At 41.8% G+C, this 21,833-nt stretch overlaps 1 protein-coding gene across 1 annotated transcript; it reads left to right on the top strand.

The window, feature by feature from the left end:
* Nucleotides 1-21,489, top strand: LOC144598075 (protein shisa-like-2A). The gene is made up of 3 exons (XM_078407962.1): nt 1-182; nt 17,902-18,041; nt 21,191-21,489. Exons 1-3 carry the CDS (start codon nt 1-3, stop codon nt 21,367-21,369), a joined length of 501 nt encoding a protein of 166 aa, XP_078264088.1. The 3' UTR covers nt 21,370-21,489.
* The last annotated feature ends 344 nt before the right edge of the window (nt 21,490-21,833 follow it).

Raw genomic sequence — 21,833 nt, 5'->3', positions numbered from 1 at the left:
ATGAGTGCTGATTGCAGCGGCTATTATAATATCGAAAATGTCTTCCTTTCTAATTTCACCTGTCCCAAACTCGAAGGCAATCTCGGCGCCAAATACTGCTGCGGCTTTAACGACATCAAATATTGCTGTGATGACCCCAACAGCTTCTTCCCGTACGCCTACAACTACATGTGGTGGTTAAGGTAAAGACAACTTTTTTTTCCTGTTTCTATCGTCTGCAGGGGGACATTTGTCTCAATTTTCTCTGAAAAAACACTCATTAATATGAGTGTTAGCAACTAATATAAGTATATAACTTATAAGTACCTGGGTTTTTGGACCGAAAAACATCAATACATCTGTACAAAAAGGGCCAGAGCAGACTTTATCTGCTGAGGAGACTCAGGTCCTTTGGAGTGCAGGGACCTTCTACAACACTGTGGTGGCATCAGTCATTTTCGATGGAGTGGTCTGCTGGAGCAGCAGCATCTCAGCAGCGGAGGGGAAGAGACTCTGACAAGCTGATCAAGAAGGTCAGCTCTGTCCTGGGATGCCTCCTCGACTCAGTGCAGGCGGTGGGAGTGAGGAGGATGATGGCAAAGATAACATCGCTGCTGGACAATGACTCCCATCCCATGCAGGACACTGTCACTGCACTGAGTAGCTCCTTCAGTGACAGACTCCTTCACCCCAAGTGTGTGAAGGAGAGATATTGGAGGTCCTTACTTCCCGCAGCTGTGAGACTGCACAACCAGCGCTACTCCCAGCAGACGAGTCAACAGTAACAGTTAAGGAATACACAGTAAATGATGACAATTTATCCTTGTCTTTATTTTTATTTATAATGAATGATCTCTTGCTATCCACTTTGCTGCTGTAACACTGCAAATTTCCCCGGTGTGGGACAAATAAAGGAATATATTATTATTATTAATAAAAGGCATCTTCCGGGGAATCTTGGCGAGTCAATGATTCAGACAGACATCTATGGAAACGGAGTAATAGTCCATGCAAAGGCACGATTAGCAAAGTGCTGCGCCTGCTCTTTTACGTGGATTGGCATTATTGACAAGGCTAATATAATTTAATACATGTTTGCATTAAGTCTAAATCAGAACAAGTGGTAGTAAGTAGTGGGTCACGCCCTACGACCGAACGCTTAATGGAGTGGAAATGCTACTCGTTTGTGCCCCCTGCTGGCGGGAAACTCGAGCTGCCTCAGGCACAGCTTACCTTGACTCACATCCCGTGCGACTGCTAAATAGAAGCCTGGTCGACTGCGAGCAAAAAAGACCCATTAATTTGTTCTATATCTCTCTACATCATCGTCTATATCTCTCGTTCCCTTTTCCCGTGACTCAGTCTGAAGAAGGGTCCCGACCCGAAACGTCACCCATTCCTTCTCTCCAGAGATGTTGCCTGTCCCGCTGAGTTACTCCAGCATTTTTGTCTAACTTCGGTTTAAACCGGCATCTGTAGTTCCTTCCTACACACTTTAGTTTTACTGAGTAGTAAGAGATTTATGTTTTGTTTGCAATCATTTGTCCTCAAACGAAAATGTTGTGAAAACACAAACTAGAGACTTGTACAAAGTAAAACCTCTTTATAAATGCACACCCTAGTGCTTGTAGTCAAGCAAAAATAAATTTATATGCATACTTTGTACAACATTTAAAAGCTTAAATATGCATTGATCAGCAATAGAAAAAAATAAACAAAATATGAAGAAGAATATTTTCAGCAGGACTAGTGAGCATCAATTTTAGTCCAGAAAATGCCAAACCATGTTTATAAGTCTGCAACATTTTCAAGGGGTGGTTCTACTGTAAGGTGTCTGACAGTATTGTGACATGGATTCCATAACAACCAGGCTGTAATGGCAGTTTCTATACCTTCTCAAAGTCCAACTTCGATAGCCATTACTGCTCGGGGATGGAATGGAGGTATAGCTTAGGCACAAACCGCACTCTGAGATAACAAAAATGAATCTTCCAAACGCTGTTTCTTGATTAATTGGTCTTTATTAAAGTAGCACAAATCAAAAGAGTAATTCATAACTTTTCGTTCTTGTCAACTGTTTCTTCTTCAAACAATACAGTAAAAATCATGTAGTCGTTACTGTGTGGTCCTTGTGAGTGTGGCTGGCATGAGTGTGGCAGTCGTGAGTGTGGCAGACGTGAGTGTGGCTGATGTAAGTGTGGCAGACGTGAGTATGACTGGTGCGAGCGTTGTTTAAAAGCTGTATTCTCTCCATCCTCCGAGACTAAACTGACCCACAATCTCGGTTGCTATGCTAGCCTCCTCCAATGTAGACACTCCCCATTACGTATCAAATCACACCCACAAGCATGCAAAAAAGACAGAAACTAGAAATATTAAACATAGCCATAATACAATGACAGTAACTAAATTAAGCGTAAATGGCTCCTACACACCGGCCCTAATTGTTCTGCGTATATGACGAAGCAATTACTACTAGATACTAAAAGGAGCTATAAAAGCTTAATATTTATCAAAAACAAAAGTAATATGCATTATATGTTGGCATTCAAACTTCTTTAGCGATTCTTCAATCTTCTTCTTCACCTTCTTGAAGCAGACATATCTTGGTTATCGGTCTTACCAAGATGTTGTCCTTAGTCTGAAGTCGTACAGTACGCACAAAACCTTTAACGTCTGGCATGATCTCCAGTATCTTTTTACGAAGTTTCAACAACATGTGATTTCTTCCTCCATGTCCGATCTGTTCATGAATATGTCGTAACAGCAATGTTGAAATATGAAAGTCCTTCGAGAGAATGATAGGATGCTTAGCTTCTTCTGGCATCGCTAGTTTATTTAGGCGACCACTTACACTCAGTAGTCCTTTATCCAGTATCGTGTCAAGCCTGTATAAATAACTACTTCTTTTAACACCATGTTCACCAGCTTGTAATGCTGATAGCTCTTCCTCATATTCTTGTCTTTGACAGAAAGAGATAACTGCATATTCCGCCTTAAAAAGATCATCCGGACATAAACACTGTCCCCGGTATGATGCCTTAAAGACTTGCATCTCTCTGTCAACCTTTTCTTTCAGCTTGCCAGGATCCGTTTCAAAGCTACTTATAGCAGCCCGAGTTTCCTTTCTCTTACGAGTCCACTGCAAAAGCATTGTTTTTAATTTAAGAAACCAAGCCACCACAGTCTTCAACTTATTCCATGATGAGAAATGGGTAATTAAATAGTTTGTTGAATGCAATGGATCCTTAATCATGGTGTTCACTAAGATGTCTTGCTTGATCTCCGGATCATTAGCAGAGATTTCAGTTTCCAGGTTAAACTTTGGCCATTCTCGGTCTGGTTTACAGAGGAACTCTGGCCCACTGATCCATCTCTTACTGCTTAAGAAGCGGTCTGCTGTTAATCCTCTAGAGGCTTCATCCACAGGATTTTCCTTGGCATTAATATACTTCCACTGCGATACATTAGTAGCATCCCTTATAAAAGAGATCCTGTTTGTGACAAATGTTAAGAAGCGTTTATTTTCATTGTTGATGTACCTAAGCACTGTCATGCTATCAGTCCAGAAGGTAGATTCCTCCAGCTTAAGCTGCAGTTCTTTTTGCAGCAATATGTCAATTCTGACAGCTAAGACTGCGGCTGCAAGCTCCATCCTGGGAATCGTCATTTGCTTCAAGGGTGCCACTCTGGCCTTTCCCATTAAGAATGCAGCATGTACTTCTTTGTTATCATTTTCCAGTCTCGGATATGAAACAGTACCGTAACCACTTTCACTTGCGTCAGAAAAGTGATGCAGCTGTGCAAATTTGATTCAACCAGTTTGTAGGCTTCATACACCGGTCCACTCTGAACTCCGAGATCTTGTCAAGATCTTCTAACCACTCTGTCCATCACTGAGAGAAGACATGTTATACTCTCATCCCATCCAAGTTTCTTCTTACAGAGATCCTGCAAAATTAACTTGGCTGGTAGTGTAAATGGTGCAAGAAATCCCAAATGGTCCTAAACAGAACCAATCACAGATAGGATGCCCCGTCTTGTACATGGTCGCTCCTGAATCGAAATTCTGAACTTGAACACATCTGTTTCAACGCACCAGTACAATCCCAATCTCTCCATGGCAGATTGTCTTTGTCCAAATCCAACTCCCGGGTCTCCTTGGCTCTGTTATCTAGTGGAATGGTTTCCAATACAGCACGGCTGTTGCTAATCCATTTTGATAGCATGAATCCTCCCTTGTGGCAGAGGGAAGTCAAATGTTTTACCATTTGAATTGCTTCCTGTTCCGTAGACATGGATTTTAAACAATCGTCCACATAGAAATTGCTCCTTACTGTGTTTGTCACTTCTTCAGAAAAATGAGTTTTATTGTCCTCAGCAGTTTTCCTCAATGCGAAGTTTGCACAACTTGGTGATGACACTGCTCCAAAGAGATGTACCTTCATTCGGTATTCAATGAGATCTTGTTGTGCATCACCATCCGGCCACCATAGGAATCGCAAGTAGTCGACATGTTTTTCTGATACCTTGACCTGATGAAACATTGCCTTGATATCCGCCTTGACAATTAAACACACATATGACAAATCAGTGGCTTAATAGGCCCGTAAATGCCCGTTTTTGCTTTTTATTTCGTTTTTCTGATCAAGGGTTAAAAAGGAAGAAAAAAAATCCCTGCTTATTTATTGTCAATTTTTGAATGTTGAATGGATTCCTGGGGGAGAAAAAAATTGGTTAAATTAAAACACAGCAGCACCAGCAGGGAGGATTTCCTTCCAACAGTGACTGGTGTTGGAGATAACAAGCTAAATGCACCATTAGAGTGAGCTTACTAGAGCTATGTTCAGAGAATCAGTCAGGACCGGATTAAGATAGTAGCAAAAGTAGCATTTGCTACGTGCCCCGTGTTTTCTAGGGTCCCGAGCTAAATGCTTGAAATCAGCATCCCTAAATGCTTGAAATCGCCAGGGACGCTGTGTTGCGCCGGCCGCTCCCAACCGCCGCGGTTTGAATGTATTGGCAGAGCTACGTGGACCAATGGGCAGCCGGCGTGTCACCGCCCCGCTCCGCTGGTGGCGGCCACCCGGGCCGGGAGGCAGGTTGCTGCGCAGCCTCCGTTGGGGGCTCTCGGAGGTCGCAACAAGGTGTGGTGGTGGTTAGCGGGGTCTTGAAATCATGGGTTTGGATGTGCGGGTTTGGGCTGACTAAGTGTGGAGTTTGGCAGAAATGCCGCGGGGAAAAAACTCAGTGGGTCAGAAAGAGAAACAGAGTTAATGTTTCGAGTTGGCGACCGATCATCATTCCCAAATCGCTTTAAGTTGGATGGTGGAGCATTGTGACTCCTTGAGTAAAGGTCGGAAGGTGATTTCTAAAGTACAAGTGGGGATCTCTGCAGAGTATGGGAAGGAAATACATCACGCCCTTGCATTGGGTGGCGATTGCAGTGAGGGCGAGGGGAGGGGAGGGGGAGGGAGGGGGAAGGGAGAAGGGAGGGGCGGAGGGGGGGGGGGGAGTGGGGGAGGGCAGCGTGGGGGAAGTGGGGGAGGAGAGGGTGCTGCACCAATGCAGGAGAGGTTTGGGCCCAATGGGTCCACGGTCTAATATTGTTTAAAATTGACTTCATGTTGTAATAGATAAAGGTTTTCTTTAGTCTGTGTTTTAATTTTCCCTTTCTGTCAATGTTCTTGTACACGTCCATTTTTTTCATAAGATCATGAAATAGGAGTAGAATTAGGCAATTCAGCCCTTCAAGTCTACTCCGCCATTCAATCATAGCTGATCTATATCTCCCTCCTAACCCCATTCTCCTGCCCTCCCCATAACCTCTGACACCCGTACTAATCAAGAATCTATCTCTGCCTTAAATATATCCATTAATTTTGCCTCCACAGGAAGAATTCCACTGATTCACCATCCTCTGACAAAATAAATTCCTCCTCATTTTCTTCCTAAAAGAATGTCCTTTAATTCTGAGGCTAAGATCTCTAGTCCTAAACTCTCCCACTAGTGGAAACATCCTCTCCACATCCAATTTATCTAAGCCTTCAATGAGGTCCCCCCTCATTTTTCTAAACTCCAGCGAGTACAGGCCCAGTGCTGTCAAACGCTCATCATATGTTAACCTACTCATTCCTCGGATCATTCTGGTAAACCTCCTCTGGACCCTCTCCAGAGCCAGCACTTCCTTCCTCAGATATGGTGCCCAAAATTGTTCACAATATTCCAAATGGTGCCTGACCAGCGCCTTACAGAGCCACAGCATTAAATCCTTGTTTTTGTATACAAGCCCTCTGGAAATAAATGCTAGCATCACGTTTGCTTTCTTTGCTATTGATTCAACTTGCAGATTAACATTTTGGGAATCCTGCATCAGGAAACCCAAGTCCTTTTGCACCCCCCAGTTTCTGGATTATCTCCCCATTTAGACAATAATCTACACCTTTATTCCTGACTGGCTTGTCACCTTTTGTCTGACTGTTCCTACTGGAAAGAGAATGACAGCTAAGGTTTGATCTTGGTAGGCAGGAATGTGACGAGATTTAACAAAATCTAGAGAAAATGCTTGATGGAGAATATCAAGGACAACATTATCATCACAACTTGAACTTTTCTCTTTGTTCCTTCCTGATTTTGATTGGTACAGTATAACTCAGTGAGCAGGAGCAGTAAATTGCTTTTTGAGCACTTACAATCGCTCTTCAATCACTTCAACCTCCAGGATATTCCAGTGGGAATGACAGTTAATCCGATGGGTCTTGTTCCTGGCCAAAGCTACATCCAACACCGTTGCTAATGACAAATTGCATTAACCATTGGTCCAAATTTTGAGGTAGTTGTGATAACAAAATTACTGTGATACAATTTAAATTGACAGCAACTATGTGATATTTCCACATTAATAGTTTAACCTCGAAATCCTGCATTTGCAGTTTGTGATCCTACTCACCCGAAGACTTTCACAGACTGCACAGTTTCCACTATTCCAATAAAATCTACTTGAATTGATATATTGATTTAGTATTGTCATGTGTGCAGAGATACAATGAGAAACAACCAAGCTATAAACAAGTATAACAGGTAGTACAAAGAGAAAACTGTTGGAGGGGAATATAGTTTTACAGCATTGTAGTGTTACAGTTATAGATAAAGTGCAGATTTAAAAAAGTGAAATGGACTCAATGAAGCAGGTTGGGAGATCGGGATATCACCCATAGCTTATGGGAAGACTGTTCAGTAGTCTGATAACTGCAGGGAAGAAACTGTTCTGGTATGTGATGATACGTACTTTCAAGCTTTTGCATTTCTGCCCAAAGGGGAGAGGAGAAGAGGGAATGACCTGTGGTCATTAAGTGGTCCTGGATTATAGTGGCTGCTTTTCCAAAGGCAGTGTGAAGTGTAGGTGGAGCTCATAGAAACATTGAAACATATAAACTAGGTGCAGGGGAGGCCATTCGGCCCTTCGAGCCAGCACCGCCATTCATTATGATCATGGCTGATCACCACAATCAGAAACCTGTGCCCAACTTCTCCCCATATCCCTTGGTTCCACTAGCCCCCAGAGCTCTATCTACCTCTCTCTTAAATCCATCCAGTGATTTGGCCTCCACTGGCCCCCTGTGGCAGAGAATTTCACAAATTCACAACTCTCTGAGTGAAAAAGTTCCTTCTCACCATAGTTTTAAATGGCCTCCCCTTTATTCTAAGACTGTGGCCCCTGGTTCTGGACTCGCCCAACATTGGGAACATTTTTCCTGCATCTAGCTTGTCCAGTCCTTTTATAATTTTATATGTCTCTATAAGATCCCCTCTCATCCTAAACTCCAGTGAATACAAGACTAGTCTTTTCAATCTTTCCTCATATGACAGTCCCGCCATCCCAGGGATCAATCTCGTGAACCTACACTGCACTGCCTCAATTACAAGGATGTTCTTCCTCAAATTAGGAGACCAAAACTGTACACAATACGCCAGATGTGGTCTTACCAGGGCCCTTTACAACTGCAGAAGAACCTCTTTACTCCGATACTGAAATCCTCTCATTATGAACGCCAACATGCCATTAGCTTTCTTCCCTCCCTGCTGTACCTGCACACCAACCTTCAGTGACTGGTATACAAGGACACCCAGGTCTCGCTGCACTTCCCCCTTACCTAACCTGACACCATTGAGATAATAATCTACCTCCTTGTTTTTGCCGCCAAAGTGGATAATCTCACATATATCTATATTATACTGCATCTGCCACGCATCAGCCCACTCACTCAACCTGTCCAGGTCACCCTGCAACCTCCTGACATCCTCTTCGCAGTTCACACTGCCACCCAGCTTTGTGTCATCTGCAAACTTGCTAGTGTTATTTCTAATTCCTTCATCCAAATCATTAATATATATGGTAAACAGTTGCGGCCCCAACACCGAGCCTTGCGGCACGCCACTCGTCACTGCCTGCTATTCTGAAAAGGACCCGTTTACTCCTACTCTTTGCTTCCTGTCTGCCAACCAATTCTCTATCCATGTCAACGCCCTACCCCCAATACCATGTGCTGTAATTTTGCTCACCAATCTCCCGTGTGGGACCTTATCAAAGGCTTTCTGAAAGTCTTGATACACTACATCCACTTAGCTATCCTCCAATCCACAGGAACTGATCCTGAATCTATTGAACATTGGAAAATGATCACCAATGCATCCACTATTTCTAGAGCCACCACGCTGAGTACCCTGGGATGCAGACCATCAGGCCCTGGGGATTTATCCTTCAGTCCCATCAGTCAACCCAATACTATTTCTCGCCTAATGCAAATTTCTTTCAGTTCCTCTACCCCCCTATATCCTCTGTCCTCTAGTACATATGGGAGATTGTTTGTGTTTTCCTTAGTGAAGACAGATCCCAAGTACCTGTTCAACTCTTCTGCCATTTCCTTGTTACCCATAATAATTTCACCCGTGTCTGCCTTCAAGGTTCCCACATTTGACTTTGCTACTCTTTCTCTCTTAACATATCTAAAGAAGCTTTTACTGTCCTTTATATTCTTGGCAATCTTCCCCTCATACTTCATCTTTTCAGCCCATATTGGCCGTTTTGTTACCTTCTGTTGTCCTTTGAAAGTTTCCCAATCCTCTGGCTTCCCACTACTCTTTGCTGTGTTATATATCTTTTATTTTAGTTTTATTCCATTCCTAACTTCCCTTGTCAGCCAAGGTTGCCTCCTACTCCCCTTAGAATCTTTCTTTCGCTTTGGAATGAAATGATCCTGCGTCTTCCGGATTATGCCCAGAAATTCCTGTCATTACTGTTCCACCGTCATTCCTGCTAGGATCCCTTTCCAGTCGACCTTGGCTAGCTCCTCTCTCATGCCTTCATAGTCCCCTTTGTTCAACTGCAACACTGACACTTCCGATTTAACCTTCTCCCTCTCAATTTGCAGATTAAAACTAATCATATTATGATCACTACCTCCAAGCGGTTCCTTTACCTCGAGTTCTTTTTTTATCAAATCTGGTTCAATGGACAACACTAAATCCAGGATGGTTGGTATAATGGGCAGGGTTACATCTACAACACTGCAATTTGTTGCGGTCTTGGCTAAAGTAGCTGCAAACCAAGCAATCATGAATTTTGGTGATTTGCAAATTAACTGGTATAAGTTATTTGAAAATCTGATACTTAGTTATAATAGGTCCAAATTAGTATTTACTGTTTAGTAAAGTCTATATGATTATTAAGCTATTACTTTTATGGATATGTATTTTATTTCTTTACACGGATATTTAAAAATGCAAGGATTTAACTTGTTCAAGTCACTTGGTCCGGATATGATGCAGCATACATGGGGGTCAAGATTGTAGATTGACTTAATTTATTCTTTCCATCTTACCCTAACACTGCCAGAGGTGCAGCTGGTTGAACCGGGTTCAATCTTGAACTTGAGTGCTGTATGTGTGGAGTTTGCATGTTCTCCCTGTGACCACGTGGGTTTTCCCTGGGTGCTCCAGTTTCTACCCCCCCCCACATCCCAAGGATGTGAGGGTTTGTTGGTTAATCGGTCTCTGTAGATTTCTCCTAATGTGTAGGGAGTGGATGAGGAAGTGGGTTGACATGGAACTAGTGTGAACAGGTGATCAATGGTCGGCATCTACTCAGTGGGTCGAATGGCCTGTTTACATGCTGTATCTGTTGGGGTGTCACCTTTGGATAACATGTTAAATGAGGTCCCAGGCTGCATTATTGGATGGATGAGCAATTAATGGATATGAAGCCAAGTCTTTGAAAGTGCTGAGAGTGATTACCTTGTTGGAAAAAAATCATAAATTTAGGAGACACTCAGCAAGATTTCTAGTCCCTCAGCAGGGAACCATGCTGCAAGAATGTTGTTTATAGTCAGTATTATTTTACCTGTAGTGAACCATGTAGAGAATAGCCTTGTCGTATTGTGAAGACTTGGGTAGGAATATTGGCTCTCCCCATGAAATATTGACCTGTGCCCATGGAAAACTACAATGAAGTGCAAATATCTTCAAGAATGGGGTAAAATATGCTATTGTGTTGAAAAAAAACCTCTTATGAGAAAATGATATTGCACAATGTTGCGTATGATAATTCAAACCATTTGATGATTTATAATGTGGGCTGAACTACTTGAATGGATTATGATGGTGAAAACTCACAATTGTACAAACCATGCAATGGACTTATTCAAATTATTAGAGAAGCATTATCAAGAAAATACAATTGCATAGTAATTTTAGGAGTCTTACTCACAATCTCTCTTTGGGAAAATAAATGACTGGAGACATGACTTTTTGCTAATTCTATTGATAAGAATAGAAAATGGACGTGTCAAAGGGAAAAGTCTCCGAGTGTTAGAAATTGGAAATGTAATCAGAAAATACCCAAGAGCTCATGCAACATACATGAACAGAGGAGCAGAATTAAGTTTCGGGTCAGTAACTATTCATTAGAACAATTTAATCTTTGCATGTTATTATTTTTAATGACTTAGTTTCATGATAACAGCACCACCTGATTATTGGGCAATATGTTGAAGGCTTGTGAGCGGATGATGCAGTCAGATCAAACCTTGTTTTGCTGCAAATTGGATTGTTTGTGTGTCTTGAAGTGTTAACCTTAAAATTACACTGATTTAACTCAAAAATGTATTACTAAACACGTTAAATTTGTTTAAAATATAACGGCTTCATAGTTCTCCACATTTTTCACAAGAGTAATTATAACATTTATAATTTGATTATCGGGACGGTGGTGAATGTGGGTGATTTAAAAGTGAGACAAAGCGCTGCATTTACTCAATGGGTCAAGCAGCATCTCTGGAAAACACAGATAGGCATTGTTTTTGGTCGGGACCCTTCTTTAGTCATTAAAAGTGATGATTATTGGTGATTAATCCATTTTTTGTTTTATTTATGAAATGCCACCAGATCACGTTGCCAAAAATAGCAAGGAATATTTTGGATATTTGTTTTAATTTTAAAGTTGCTCGTTGGTGCCTTTCAACTGGGGTGCATTGACACATTTGTTGTCAAGGTTCTTGAATACAGCACTCATCCAGGCAGGTGGGAAGTCTTCCTTCACATTCCTGGGTTGTGTCTTTAGATGGTAGCATTTGGAGCATTGCAAAAACCCAGATTTAATTAACCAGAAATGACTTTTTAAGAAACACAAATGTGTTACTTTGAATACTCTGTTATTCTGAATGTCCTTGATTAGTTAGGGCATCAAAGGTAATGGGCAGAACACAGGAGAATGGGGTTGAGAGCCATGATCGAATGGTGGAGCAAACTCGATGGGCTGAATAGCCTAATTCTGCTCCTATGTCTTTTGGTTCATTCCATGGTTTATACAACTTGAATTTTCACCACAATGGTCCAGTCAAGGAGTTTAGCCCACACTATTATTCATCTGTGAGTTCAAATGGATTGTGCTTTATGTATTATCAGATTATTATCTATTTTGCTCTTTGAGAGCTTTTCTTTTAAAAATTATATTACGTGTTACTCTACAATATGGAAATTGATGCCTCATAGAATATGGAACAGTACATTACTGTAATAAGCCTTTCAGCTCACCATGTGTATTGACATGACATCAGTTTAGACTAATCCCATCTGCCTGTGCATGGTCCATATCCTTCTAATTGTTGCCTGTTCACGTGTCTGCCTAAATGCCTCTTAAATGTTGTTATTGTATCTACTTCTACCATTCACCCTGACATGGGATGCAGGCGTCTACGATACTTTAAAATAAAATTGTTTGCAAATCTCCTTTTAAATCTTTCCCCCTCTCACTTTATACCTATGCCCTCTAGTATTTCACTTTTCTACTCTGGGCAAAGGACTCTGACTATCTACTCATCTCATAACTTTATATACCTCCAACAGGTTGCCTCTCAGCCTCTAACTCTCCAGAGAAAACACATCAAATTTGCCCATTCTTAATGTTAATATGTTCCAATACAGGTAACACCTCAGTGAACTCTTCTGAACTTTCAAAACTTCCACATTCTTTCCATAGCGTGCTGACCAAAACTGCACAGTGCTCTAAATATGGCTAAACCAAAGTTTTATAAAGCTGCAACATGACTTGTCAATGTTTATACTTGATGGCCTGACCAGTGGACACACAATACACCACTTTTACCACCATTTCCATTTGTATTGCAACTTTTAGGAAACTATGGACTTGCACCCCAAGATCCCTCTGTACATCAATGCTCCTAAAAGTCTTGCCATTCACTGTATTCTTCACTCTTGTATTTGGTGCCCAAAATATAGCACCTCACATTTGTCCTTATTCAAGTCAGATGAAGATAGCAGAACTCCATCTGCCTTTTCTCAACTCAGATTTCCAGCTGATCTATATCCCCCTGTACCTTTAACTCCTTCCTCACTATTTACAACTCAACTAATTTCCATGCAATTTGCTAACTTACTGATTGGACTGCTGACATTTTCATCCAAATCATTAATATATGTAACAATAGAGGTCCCACGCTGATCCTTGTGGAACAGCACTGTTCACAGACCTCTGCTTAGAATAACACCCCTCCACCACCACCATTTGTCTTCTATGACTAAGCCAATTTTGAAATCAAACCGCTAATCAACCTGGATCGCACGTGACTTAATCTTCTGGACCAATTTATCATGAGGGACCTTGTCAATATTAAAAAAATATTTATTCAAGGGATGTGGACTTGCAGGAAGAGCCAGCATTTAATTGCACCTTGCTAGTTCCCCTTGAGAAAGTGGTGGTGAGCAGCATTCTAAAACCTCTGCAGTCCTTGAGATGTAGGAGTATACACAATGTTGTTAGGGAGAGAGTGCCCAGTGACGATGAAAGAACACTGATTTATTTCTAAATTAGGACGATTCTATGTGATGGTGTTTCCATGCTTTTCTGCCTTGTCCTTCGAGCTGGTAGATGGTGCTCTCCATGGAGTCTTGGTGAGTTTAGTTTAGTTTAGAGATATGGCGTCAAAACAGGCCCTTTGGTCCACTGATTCTGCATCGACCTGCAATCCCCGCACATTGATACAAGCCTACACACACTAGGGACAATTTATATTTATACCAAGCCAATTAACCTACAAACCTGCACGTCTTTGTATTGTGGGAGGAAACCGAAGATCTCAGAGAAAACCCATGCAGTCACTGGGAGAACGTACAAACTCCGTACAGACAGCACCTGTAGTTGGGATCGAACCCGGGTCTCTGGCGCTGTAAGGCAGCAACTCTGTCGCTGCGCCACCATGCTGACCTTTCTGCAGTGCATCTTGTAGATGGCACAAACTGCTGCAAATATGCATCAGCGGCAGAGTGAGTAAATGATTGTGGCCTATTAAGCAGGCTGCTTCCTGAGTTATGTTGAAGCTCCACTCATCCAGGCAAATGGAGAGTATTCCTCACACTCCGGACTTGATCCTTGCTGATAGTGAGTTACTCGCCACAGGATTTCTAACCATTGACCTGCTCTAATAACTGCATTATGGGTACAAAGACATGTGGGTTTGCAGATTAATTTGGCCTCATAAATTGCCCCTTGTGTGTAGGGAGTGAATGCAAAGGTGGGATAACATAGAACCAGTGTGAATGGGTGATCGCTGGTTGGCATGGACTGTTGCCATGCTACCTCTTTCAATCAACCAATATTTGTGTATTTTTTTCTTCTCTCTTCATTTTTTATCCAGCTCCTCTAATTTACATCTCCTATCTTTACCCTCTGTCAGCCTGCACCCCCATCACACGCGCCATTCAATCTCCTGGTCTCCCCCCATCACAGTCCTTTCCTTCAGTTTGCCTCTCCCCATTCTCTGCCAAGTAAAAATTTGCAGCTTTTCTCAATTCTGAAAAAATGTCAGCAACTTGTTCTGCATGGATTCTTGATTATAATTGCATGCAATTTCATGTTGTGCTGTAACTGATGTATGTAGCTTCATAACTGATGGGTTCTCTATCAATTCCTTTCTCGTGGACATTTCTTGCTCTTTGTTGAAAGGAGCTTTTTATGTGGAGAAAATTGTTAGATAATTAAATGGGAAATTATTTCCTTCTCTTCTGCAGTCTGGTTTTATCTTTTAATGCTAGGTCATATGATTGCTACAGGCCTTCCAACAGATAGTCTCTAAGTACTAACTAAATTGTGAATAATCTGTAAGAATAATCCTAATCTTTTTTATTCTTCTTGGTTATGTTATTCGAGACTCCTCTTGTTCCAGCTATGCTAATTATTACCAAATCTTGTTAACTTCCTTTGTATTGCATTTATACCAAATTACTGCATCTCATATTCTAAAAAAATCTAGAAAATAAGTTTTCAAGGCTGTCATTTAGTTTATCTTTTACAGTAGCAACTACCCGAAAGTAGAAATATGGGTTCACATCCTCTTCATCGAGCAAATTCAGTAGGCAGGAGAGGCAGGAGAAGGACAGGGAGAGAGGAAAGACTGGGAGGCTAAACTACATTTATTTTAAGGGAAGGTACCGGACAAGTAAAGCAGATGTACTCAGAGCATAAATAGGTACATGGGACTGGGATATTTTAGCTATTACCAAAACATGGCTGAACGATGGACAGGAAACATATGCTGCAGCAGTGATAGAAGTGGGGGTAAGATAGGAGAGAGAGTTGTTTTTTTTTTATTAGGGAAAACATCAAAGCAGTAATTGGAGGATATTGAATGAATGAATAAGTTTATTGGCCAAGTATGCAGATACAAGGAATGTGCCTTGGTGCTCCGCTCACAAATGACAACACAAACATACAGTTAACATTTAAGAATAAAGCATAAACACATCAAAACAATAAGGAAATACCATTACGGTCTAAACATGTGGGTGAAAATAAACCAGAGCAAAAAACAGACTACAGACTTTGGTTGATTGAGTAGAACTATCACTCGTGGAAAAAGCTGTTTATATGTCTGACTGTGGCTGCTTTGACGGTCCGGAGTCGCCTTCCAGAGGTCCAGAAGTGCTTCGAAGAGTTTGTGGCCAGGGTGAGAGGGGTCAGAGATGATCTTGCCTGCTCGCTTCCTGGCCCTTGCAATGTACATGTTGTACAATTTATTGGGGATCACCCATTGAGGCTGTAAAGGTGGAACTCAGCAATAAGTAGGGGGTGATCTCTTGATGGGATTGTACAACAGGTCCAATAATCAGTGGGAATTAGAGGAGCAAATATATGGGAAGATTACAGGCAACTGTAATAATAGGGTTGTAATAGTAAGTGATTTTAACTTCCCTAATGTTGACTGGGGCTGCTATAGTGCTATGGGCTTTGATGGGGGTGAAATGTGCTATGCACATCCAAGAAAGATGGCCCTTCTGGAAAAGGGCAACACCGGATCTCCCATTGGAAATGAGGCAGGAAAATGACAGAATTTTCATTGGGGGTGTTCTTTTGGACTAGTGACCACAATTCTATTAATTTTAAAATAGTTATGGAATTGAATAGGACTGGTCCGCGGGTTGAAACTTGAATATGAGGCAAAACTAATTTTGATGGATTTGGACTGAAACTTGCAAAGGTTGATTGGGTGAAGCGGTTTGCAATAAAGGGATATTGGCAAGTGGGAAGCTTTTAAAGGTGAGTTAAGGAGAGTTCAGGGCCAGCAGGTTCCTGTTAGAGTGACGGCAAGATGGACAAGATTAGGGAAACTTGGTTGCTGAGGAATATTGAGGCTCCCTTCAGGAAAAAGGAGACATATGTCAAGTGTAGGCAGCTGATAGGGGATGTAGGAGCACATTTAAGAGAGAATTCTAAGAGATTCTATAAGTATATTAAGAGCAAATAGATAACTAAATGGATAATATAGACCTTTGGGGATCCATGTGGTTGTCCATGTTACCAAAGCGGAGGTAATGTCGGTCTTAAAACACACAAAGATGAATAAATCCGCAAGGCCTGACGAAGTGCAGACCTCTCAACCCTTCGGAAAGTTTCCGCTTTCTTATTTCATTTCCGCCATTCCGATTTTGCCTCAGATTTTTCTGAAAAACACATGCCCCACTGCTCCCCCTGCCCTTCGCCCCGCTGCTCGCCTGGTCTCAACGCTTGCTTCGCCTCGCCGCTCGCCTGGCCTGAGGGGGGGAGTGAGGGTCAGTGGGGAGTGGGGGTGGGGGGGCGGCGGAGTAAGAGATGGGGAGTGGGGCAGGGGAGTGGGGGTGGGGATAGGGGATGGGGGGAGTGGAGGTGTGGGGAAAGGGGGGTAGGGGGGAGGGGTGGGGGGGAGGGGCGTGGGGGGAGGGGAGTGGGGGGAGGGGAGTGGGGGTGGGGGGGACATGGACCGTTGTGATTTGCTGTTGAAGACCACTGGAGCAAGTATGTCTTCAATGAAATTAGGTATGGGCCGTTTTAAATGAAACTCTTTCTTCATAACTTAGTCAAACATTGTTATTTTATTCAATACCAAGAGAATTGGGATATTTAAGGAAAAAGCAAAATAGAAAAAACAAAACTAAACTATTTTTCTCTGTGTTGTAAAAAGTATTTCTGTTCAATAACCTTTCTATAAATAGCAGAATATACTCATGATAAGCCTGACATTGTACATGTAGTTCAAGAACTACAGACAGTTGGCAATAATAGTCATTTTTCACACATGAATGTAGCGCAACACGTATGCGCATTTGGCGTGCATACTTTTTTTTGCTGAAAAGTTGCATTATGCGCCATATTATGAATTTTGATGTAAAATTCTGAATTTTGAACATCAAAATTATGAATTTGTAAAATGAAATGATAGGAGGTCACTTACAGTGTATCCTAGGACATTGTGGGAAGGCAACAAATACATTGTTTGGGCCCTGGCAAAGATATTTAGATATTTGTATCATTATTAGCTAAGGGGGAGGTACTGGAAGAGAGGAGGATGGGATTTGGTAATGATGGGAAAGGAGGACTAGTCTTCTGCATTATTATTCAAAGTTGCAAGTTCGCTTCCAAGGTATTATTGGTAAAGACAGATTTGTCTCTGTGGAAAGAAATATCCATGTTGTCAGGCTTAGAAAATTTTGATGGAACAGCAAAGATACGAATGGTCCGAATCGAGTAAATACATCTTGTGTGAGTGATGGAGCAATCTGTGCTATTATGGTTTAATCAGTTAGGCTACAGTTCCACTTGTCTGTAATATAAAGAGGACAGTAATAGTCCCTCATGGTGCAGTTTGTAAATAATTTGTGGAGGTTCCAAACATAATAGGTTCAATATCTTTTTTCATTTGAAGTTGTGTTATGTTTATAAACTAGTGGAAATGTTTCTAAATGCAAAACTGTCTCTGTCATTAAGTATTGTTCAACTCTTTAGGCAAATTAATTCGTTTTTAAAAAAGTAATAATGCGACTGACTTGCAACCTAAGTACAAGTTTTAGAACATTTGCCTGCACATTTTGTTTCAGTATCTGGGCTCTGGTGGGGCTTTCCATAGCTGCTGTGGTTCTCCTGGTTTTCGTCATCATGGTTTGTGTTTTGTGCTACCTTTTCATCTGCACTAAACCACATTCTCGACTGGATACTGGATTAGATCTGCAAATACTGGGTAAGATTAATGTTTTTTGACAGTGTTTATTACTTATATTTGAATTTGTGTATGCAACTATCATTTTTACCTAATTATCTTGCAACAGTCTTGTAGACTGCTTGCAAATACCTTGAAATAATAGCCTCAGCCTGATGTTGATTGAATCATAAATAGGAGAGAAAGAAGTATGACCTTGGGGCATTTCGAAGCACCTCACATCTACTGCAGGCTTTTTAAAGAGTTATCTCTGTTTTAATGTAAGAAATGCATCTGCCAATTTTGTGCATGGCAAGTTCCACAAGCGACATGATAATAACAAAATATTCAAATAATCTTGGTTGGGGAATATGCTTTTACTAGGTGATTTTATGCCCTTGCCCTTCCTCGCAGCGGTTCTGCAGTGAATTGCGCATCAACTCATTAAAGCACAGAACCTTGTTTGATATTTCCTCTCAGTATAATATTCAGAAACAGAGAATACTGGAAATATTCAGCAGGTCAATGGCATCTGCAGAAACTAAACAAAATTAACATTTCAGCTTGAAGATCCATCGTGAAAATGGGAAAGAGAGAAGCATGTTTGTTTTAAATTGCGGAGACAGTGCAGGAGGGTTGGATAGCATTAAGGGAACATTTTTTTATATCAGTTTTGCTATTTGTTAAGCTGCTGATGAAGCCACGTGGTTGATTGGATAACAAAAGAGATTTGAGAGAGAGGGGTGGAGGGAGAACAGCAAAGGAACATGTGAAGTTGTGAAATGCAGAGCTATACTAAATGCCCAGCAGATCAAGTAGTGCTAGTGGAGTGTGAAAAACGATGAATATTACAGATGGATGACCTATAGCAGTACATGGCAATATTGATAGAACAATGAAAGGGAGCTACCTGAAGTTGTTGAATTCAGAACATTAGTGCTGCTTCCAGCAATCAAGCAGAACTGGAAGATTGCAGTATTTTTAGAACATAGAAGGCTATAGCACAAGAACAGGCCCTTTGGCCCACAATGCCTGTGCTGAACATGATGCCAAGACCATTATTTATCTACCTACACATAACACATTTCCCTCCATTCCCGGCATACCCATGCCTAACCTCACACTTGTTTGGATTTAACTCCATCTGCCCATTTCTGGAACTGATCTATATCCCCCTTTATACTCTGACAGCCTTCCTCACAGCCTGTGACCCCAGCAACCTTAGTGTCATCTGCAAACTTACTAACCAACCAACATCTGTTATGTCCAAGTCATTTATATATACATAAACAATTGTTTTAATGAACCCCTTTATAACATATTTTGGATATAGCAGACGGACCTGCTGATGCCACCGCTGGCTCGTTAGATGCACCAGTGAGCCGTTCTTCACCAACTGGCACACGGTCCATTGATATGGCTACTGCCTCCGCTCATGTTGTAGCCCCTGGGCTTTCTTCATGCTGCTGCCATTGTTAGGATGCGCTCGGTCACCGTGGGGCTCCTGCCCTCTCACTAGCTAACGCTTCTTCATGTTGTCCATTGCTTTGTTCACTTGGCCTCTTCCCCCTGCCACCCCCTCCCCCCCACCACCGCCTCCTCCTCCTTCTCCCCAGGAGTCGCCGACGTACTCCACCTTGGATAATGTCAGCGAAGGAAGAGGAGGTGGCGGCGGACGAGGGAGCGGCAGAGTGTACAAAGTGATGAGAGAAGGAGGAGGTGCATGAGCGGGGAGCGGACAAAGCAAAGGCCGACAGAAATAAGTGGCAGCTGGTGAGAGGGGGGAGCCCGATGGTGACCAAGCACATTCTGTCGGTGGCGCGGCCTGAAGAAAGTGCTGTCCCCAGGGACTATACCAGCAGCATCAGTGCCTTGTTTTAAGGTGAAACATCACAAATTGCTGGAGTAACTCAGCAGACCAAATCTGTCTGAAGAAGTGTGCCGACCTGAAACGTCACCTATCCATGTTCTCCAGAGATTATGCCTGACCCGCTAAGTTACCAGTGTCCACTTTTGATAGATCACCTTAGTACAATCCATCCTTCCTGCACGGAAGTAACAATTTCTGTTCCTCCTGTTCAAAGTAACGGAAAATGAAATTCTGTGCAAGTTAAACCTAACTTGTTTGCTCAGTTTTGATAAAGGTTCTTTGACATGAAATTTATATTTTCATTGCTTTTGTTTAATTTATTGAGTTTTCCCATCATTTTCATTTGTTTCCAACATCCAGCATTTGCAGATTTCAAATTTCAGTATTGCATTATGGTATTGTGATGGATTTTTATACTTTTCTGGATGGGGACTTACTGAATTAAAACTGAGCCATGATAAATTGACATTACGTGACATGTAATCTGGCTTTTTAAAGATTTGTTTAATCACGTAAATCCCTCTCCCATGTAACCAAAGGTGAACCTGACATTTAGCAACATGACAGTTTATTTCATCCTGACCATCTATCCTCGATACCATTGGACATTATCTGTTTCCATAACATGATCCATTTGTCCTGAGCTCTCAAACATCCCTTTATTATGTCTATATTTACAATATCAACACAGTCCTAGCTCTCACCCATTTCCCACTCTGTGCACACCTGATCTGATCCAAAAACTGTGCTGCTCATACCTTAACTTAATCTGGTACAATTTACTCATCATCCCCGTCCTCGACAATTTGGGAATTCATATTCTGGTTTCCACTGATCAATGGTTCAGTGGTGCTTTATTTGTCATATATGCAACTGCGCAGTGAAATTATTTTCGTATACAGGTATATTACATATGCAGGCGCTGCCGTGTTTTGGCGCCATTTCCAAAGTCCAAGGTCTGGTCGGCCCGCATGCTCGATGTATTGGAGCAGGTTCCGCGAACCAACGTCCCTCTCCACGTCCAGCCATCTTTGTGTCCAGGGACCGCCTCCTGCAGCTGACCTTGAAGGCGCTGGTGGCATTAGTTTACTTCACCTTCCTATCCGCCCTTGCTCCTTGCGTCCGACATCTCCAGCTCCCTCCCGGTTCAGCTGTCCGCTGAGCCTTCTGGTGAGTTCCCGGTCTTACACACTGACTCAATATCAAACTGTTAAACTAACCATTCTTGTCGACCTGAATAATTTCACACAAGGCTTCTCCCGATTTTCAAGGATATTACTTAAAATAGTTTAATTATTTAAAAGAACTTTTTGTTTTGCAGGTACTGAACAAATACTGGAAACTCCGAATCAGTCCAGTGGACCAAGCACCATTCAGAAGCAACTTCAGAGTCGGAAGTTAGATTGCAGCCGACCAACTCAGCCGCCTGAACCTGATCGATTGTTCCAGAGATGTTTCATGGCTACTGTGACAAGAATGAACATCCAAGGATCCTCCTGAAGTTCTTGCTCTTTCTAGTTTTGAATTAATGAATATAAATTGTTGTATGAGTTGTGCTTGTGCAATTGTCTCATGTTATAATATTGTCTTGGACAATGGTTACAAACAGGCTTTATTAAACGTTGTTTGAAGTGCACAACAGATTTTGGTCTTTAATGTCATGAACAGTGAACTTGAGATGTGAAAGAAAGATTAGGGAATTAAGCAATATGTCAGATATGACCTGTGAAGAAAGAATGAAAGAAGTTAAGGAAATAGTTTTTGTAATTTCCTGCAAAGTTGCCAGATATTCAAATTGACCTGAAGGGCCATGTCTCTGTGAAACAGAGCACACAGCAATCACTCACTTCTTAGATGGTAAGTCAGTCTAGCTTCCAGTTCATACAGTTTCACTATCTTCCATAATTTTTCTCATGCTCATTTGCTTCTTGGAATCATTACCTGCAAAGAATCTAATTATTTTG

This window comes from Rhinoraja longicauda, chromosome 11, assembly GCF_053455715.1.
Source record: "Rhinoraja longicauda isolate Sanriku21f chromosome 11, sRhiLon1.1, whole genome shotgun sequence".
In the NCBI taxonomy this organism is placed as follows: Eukaryota; Metazoa; Chordata; class Chondrichthyes; order Rajiformes; family Arhynchobatidae; genus Rhinoraja; species Rhinoraja longicauda.
Note: the sequence above shows the minus strand (reverse complement) of the source record. Positions and strands in the feature narration are given on the sequence as shown.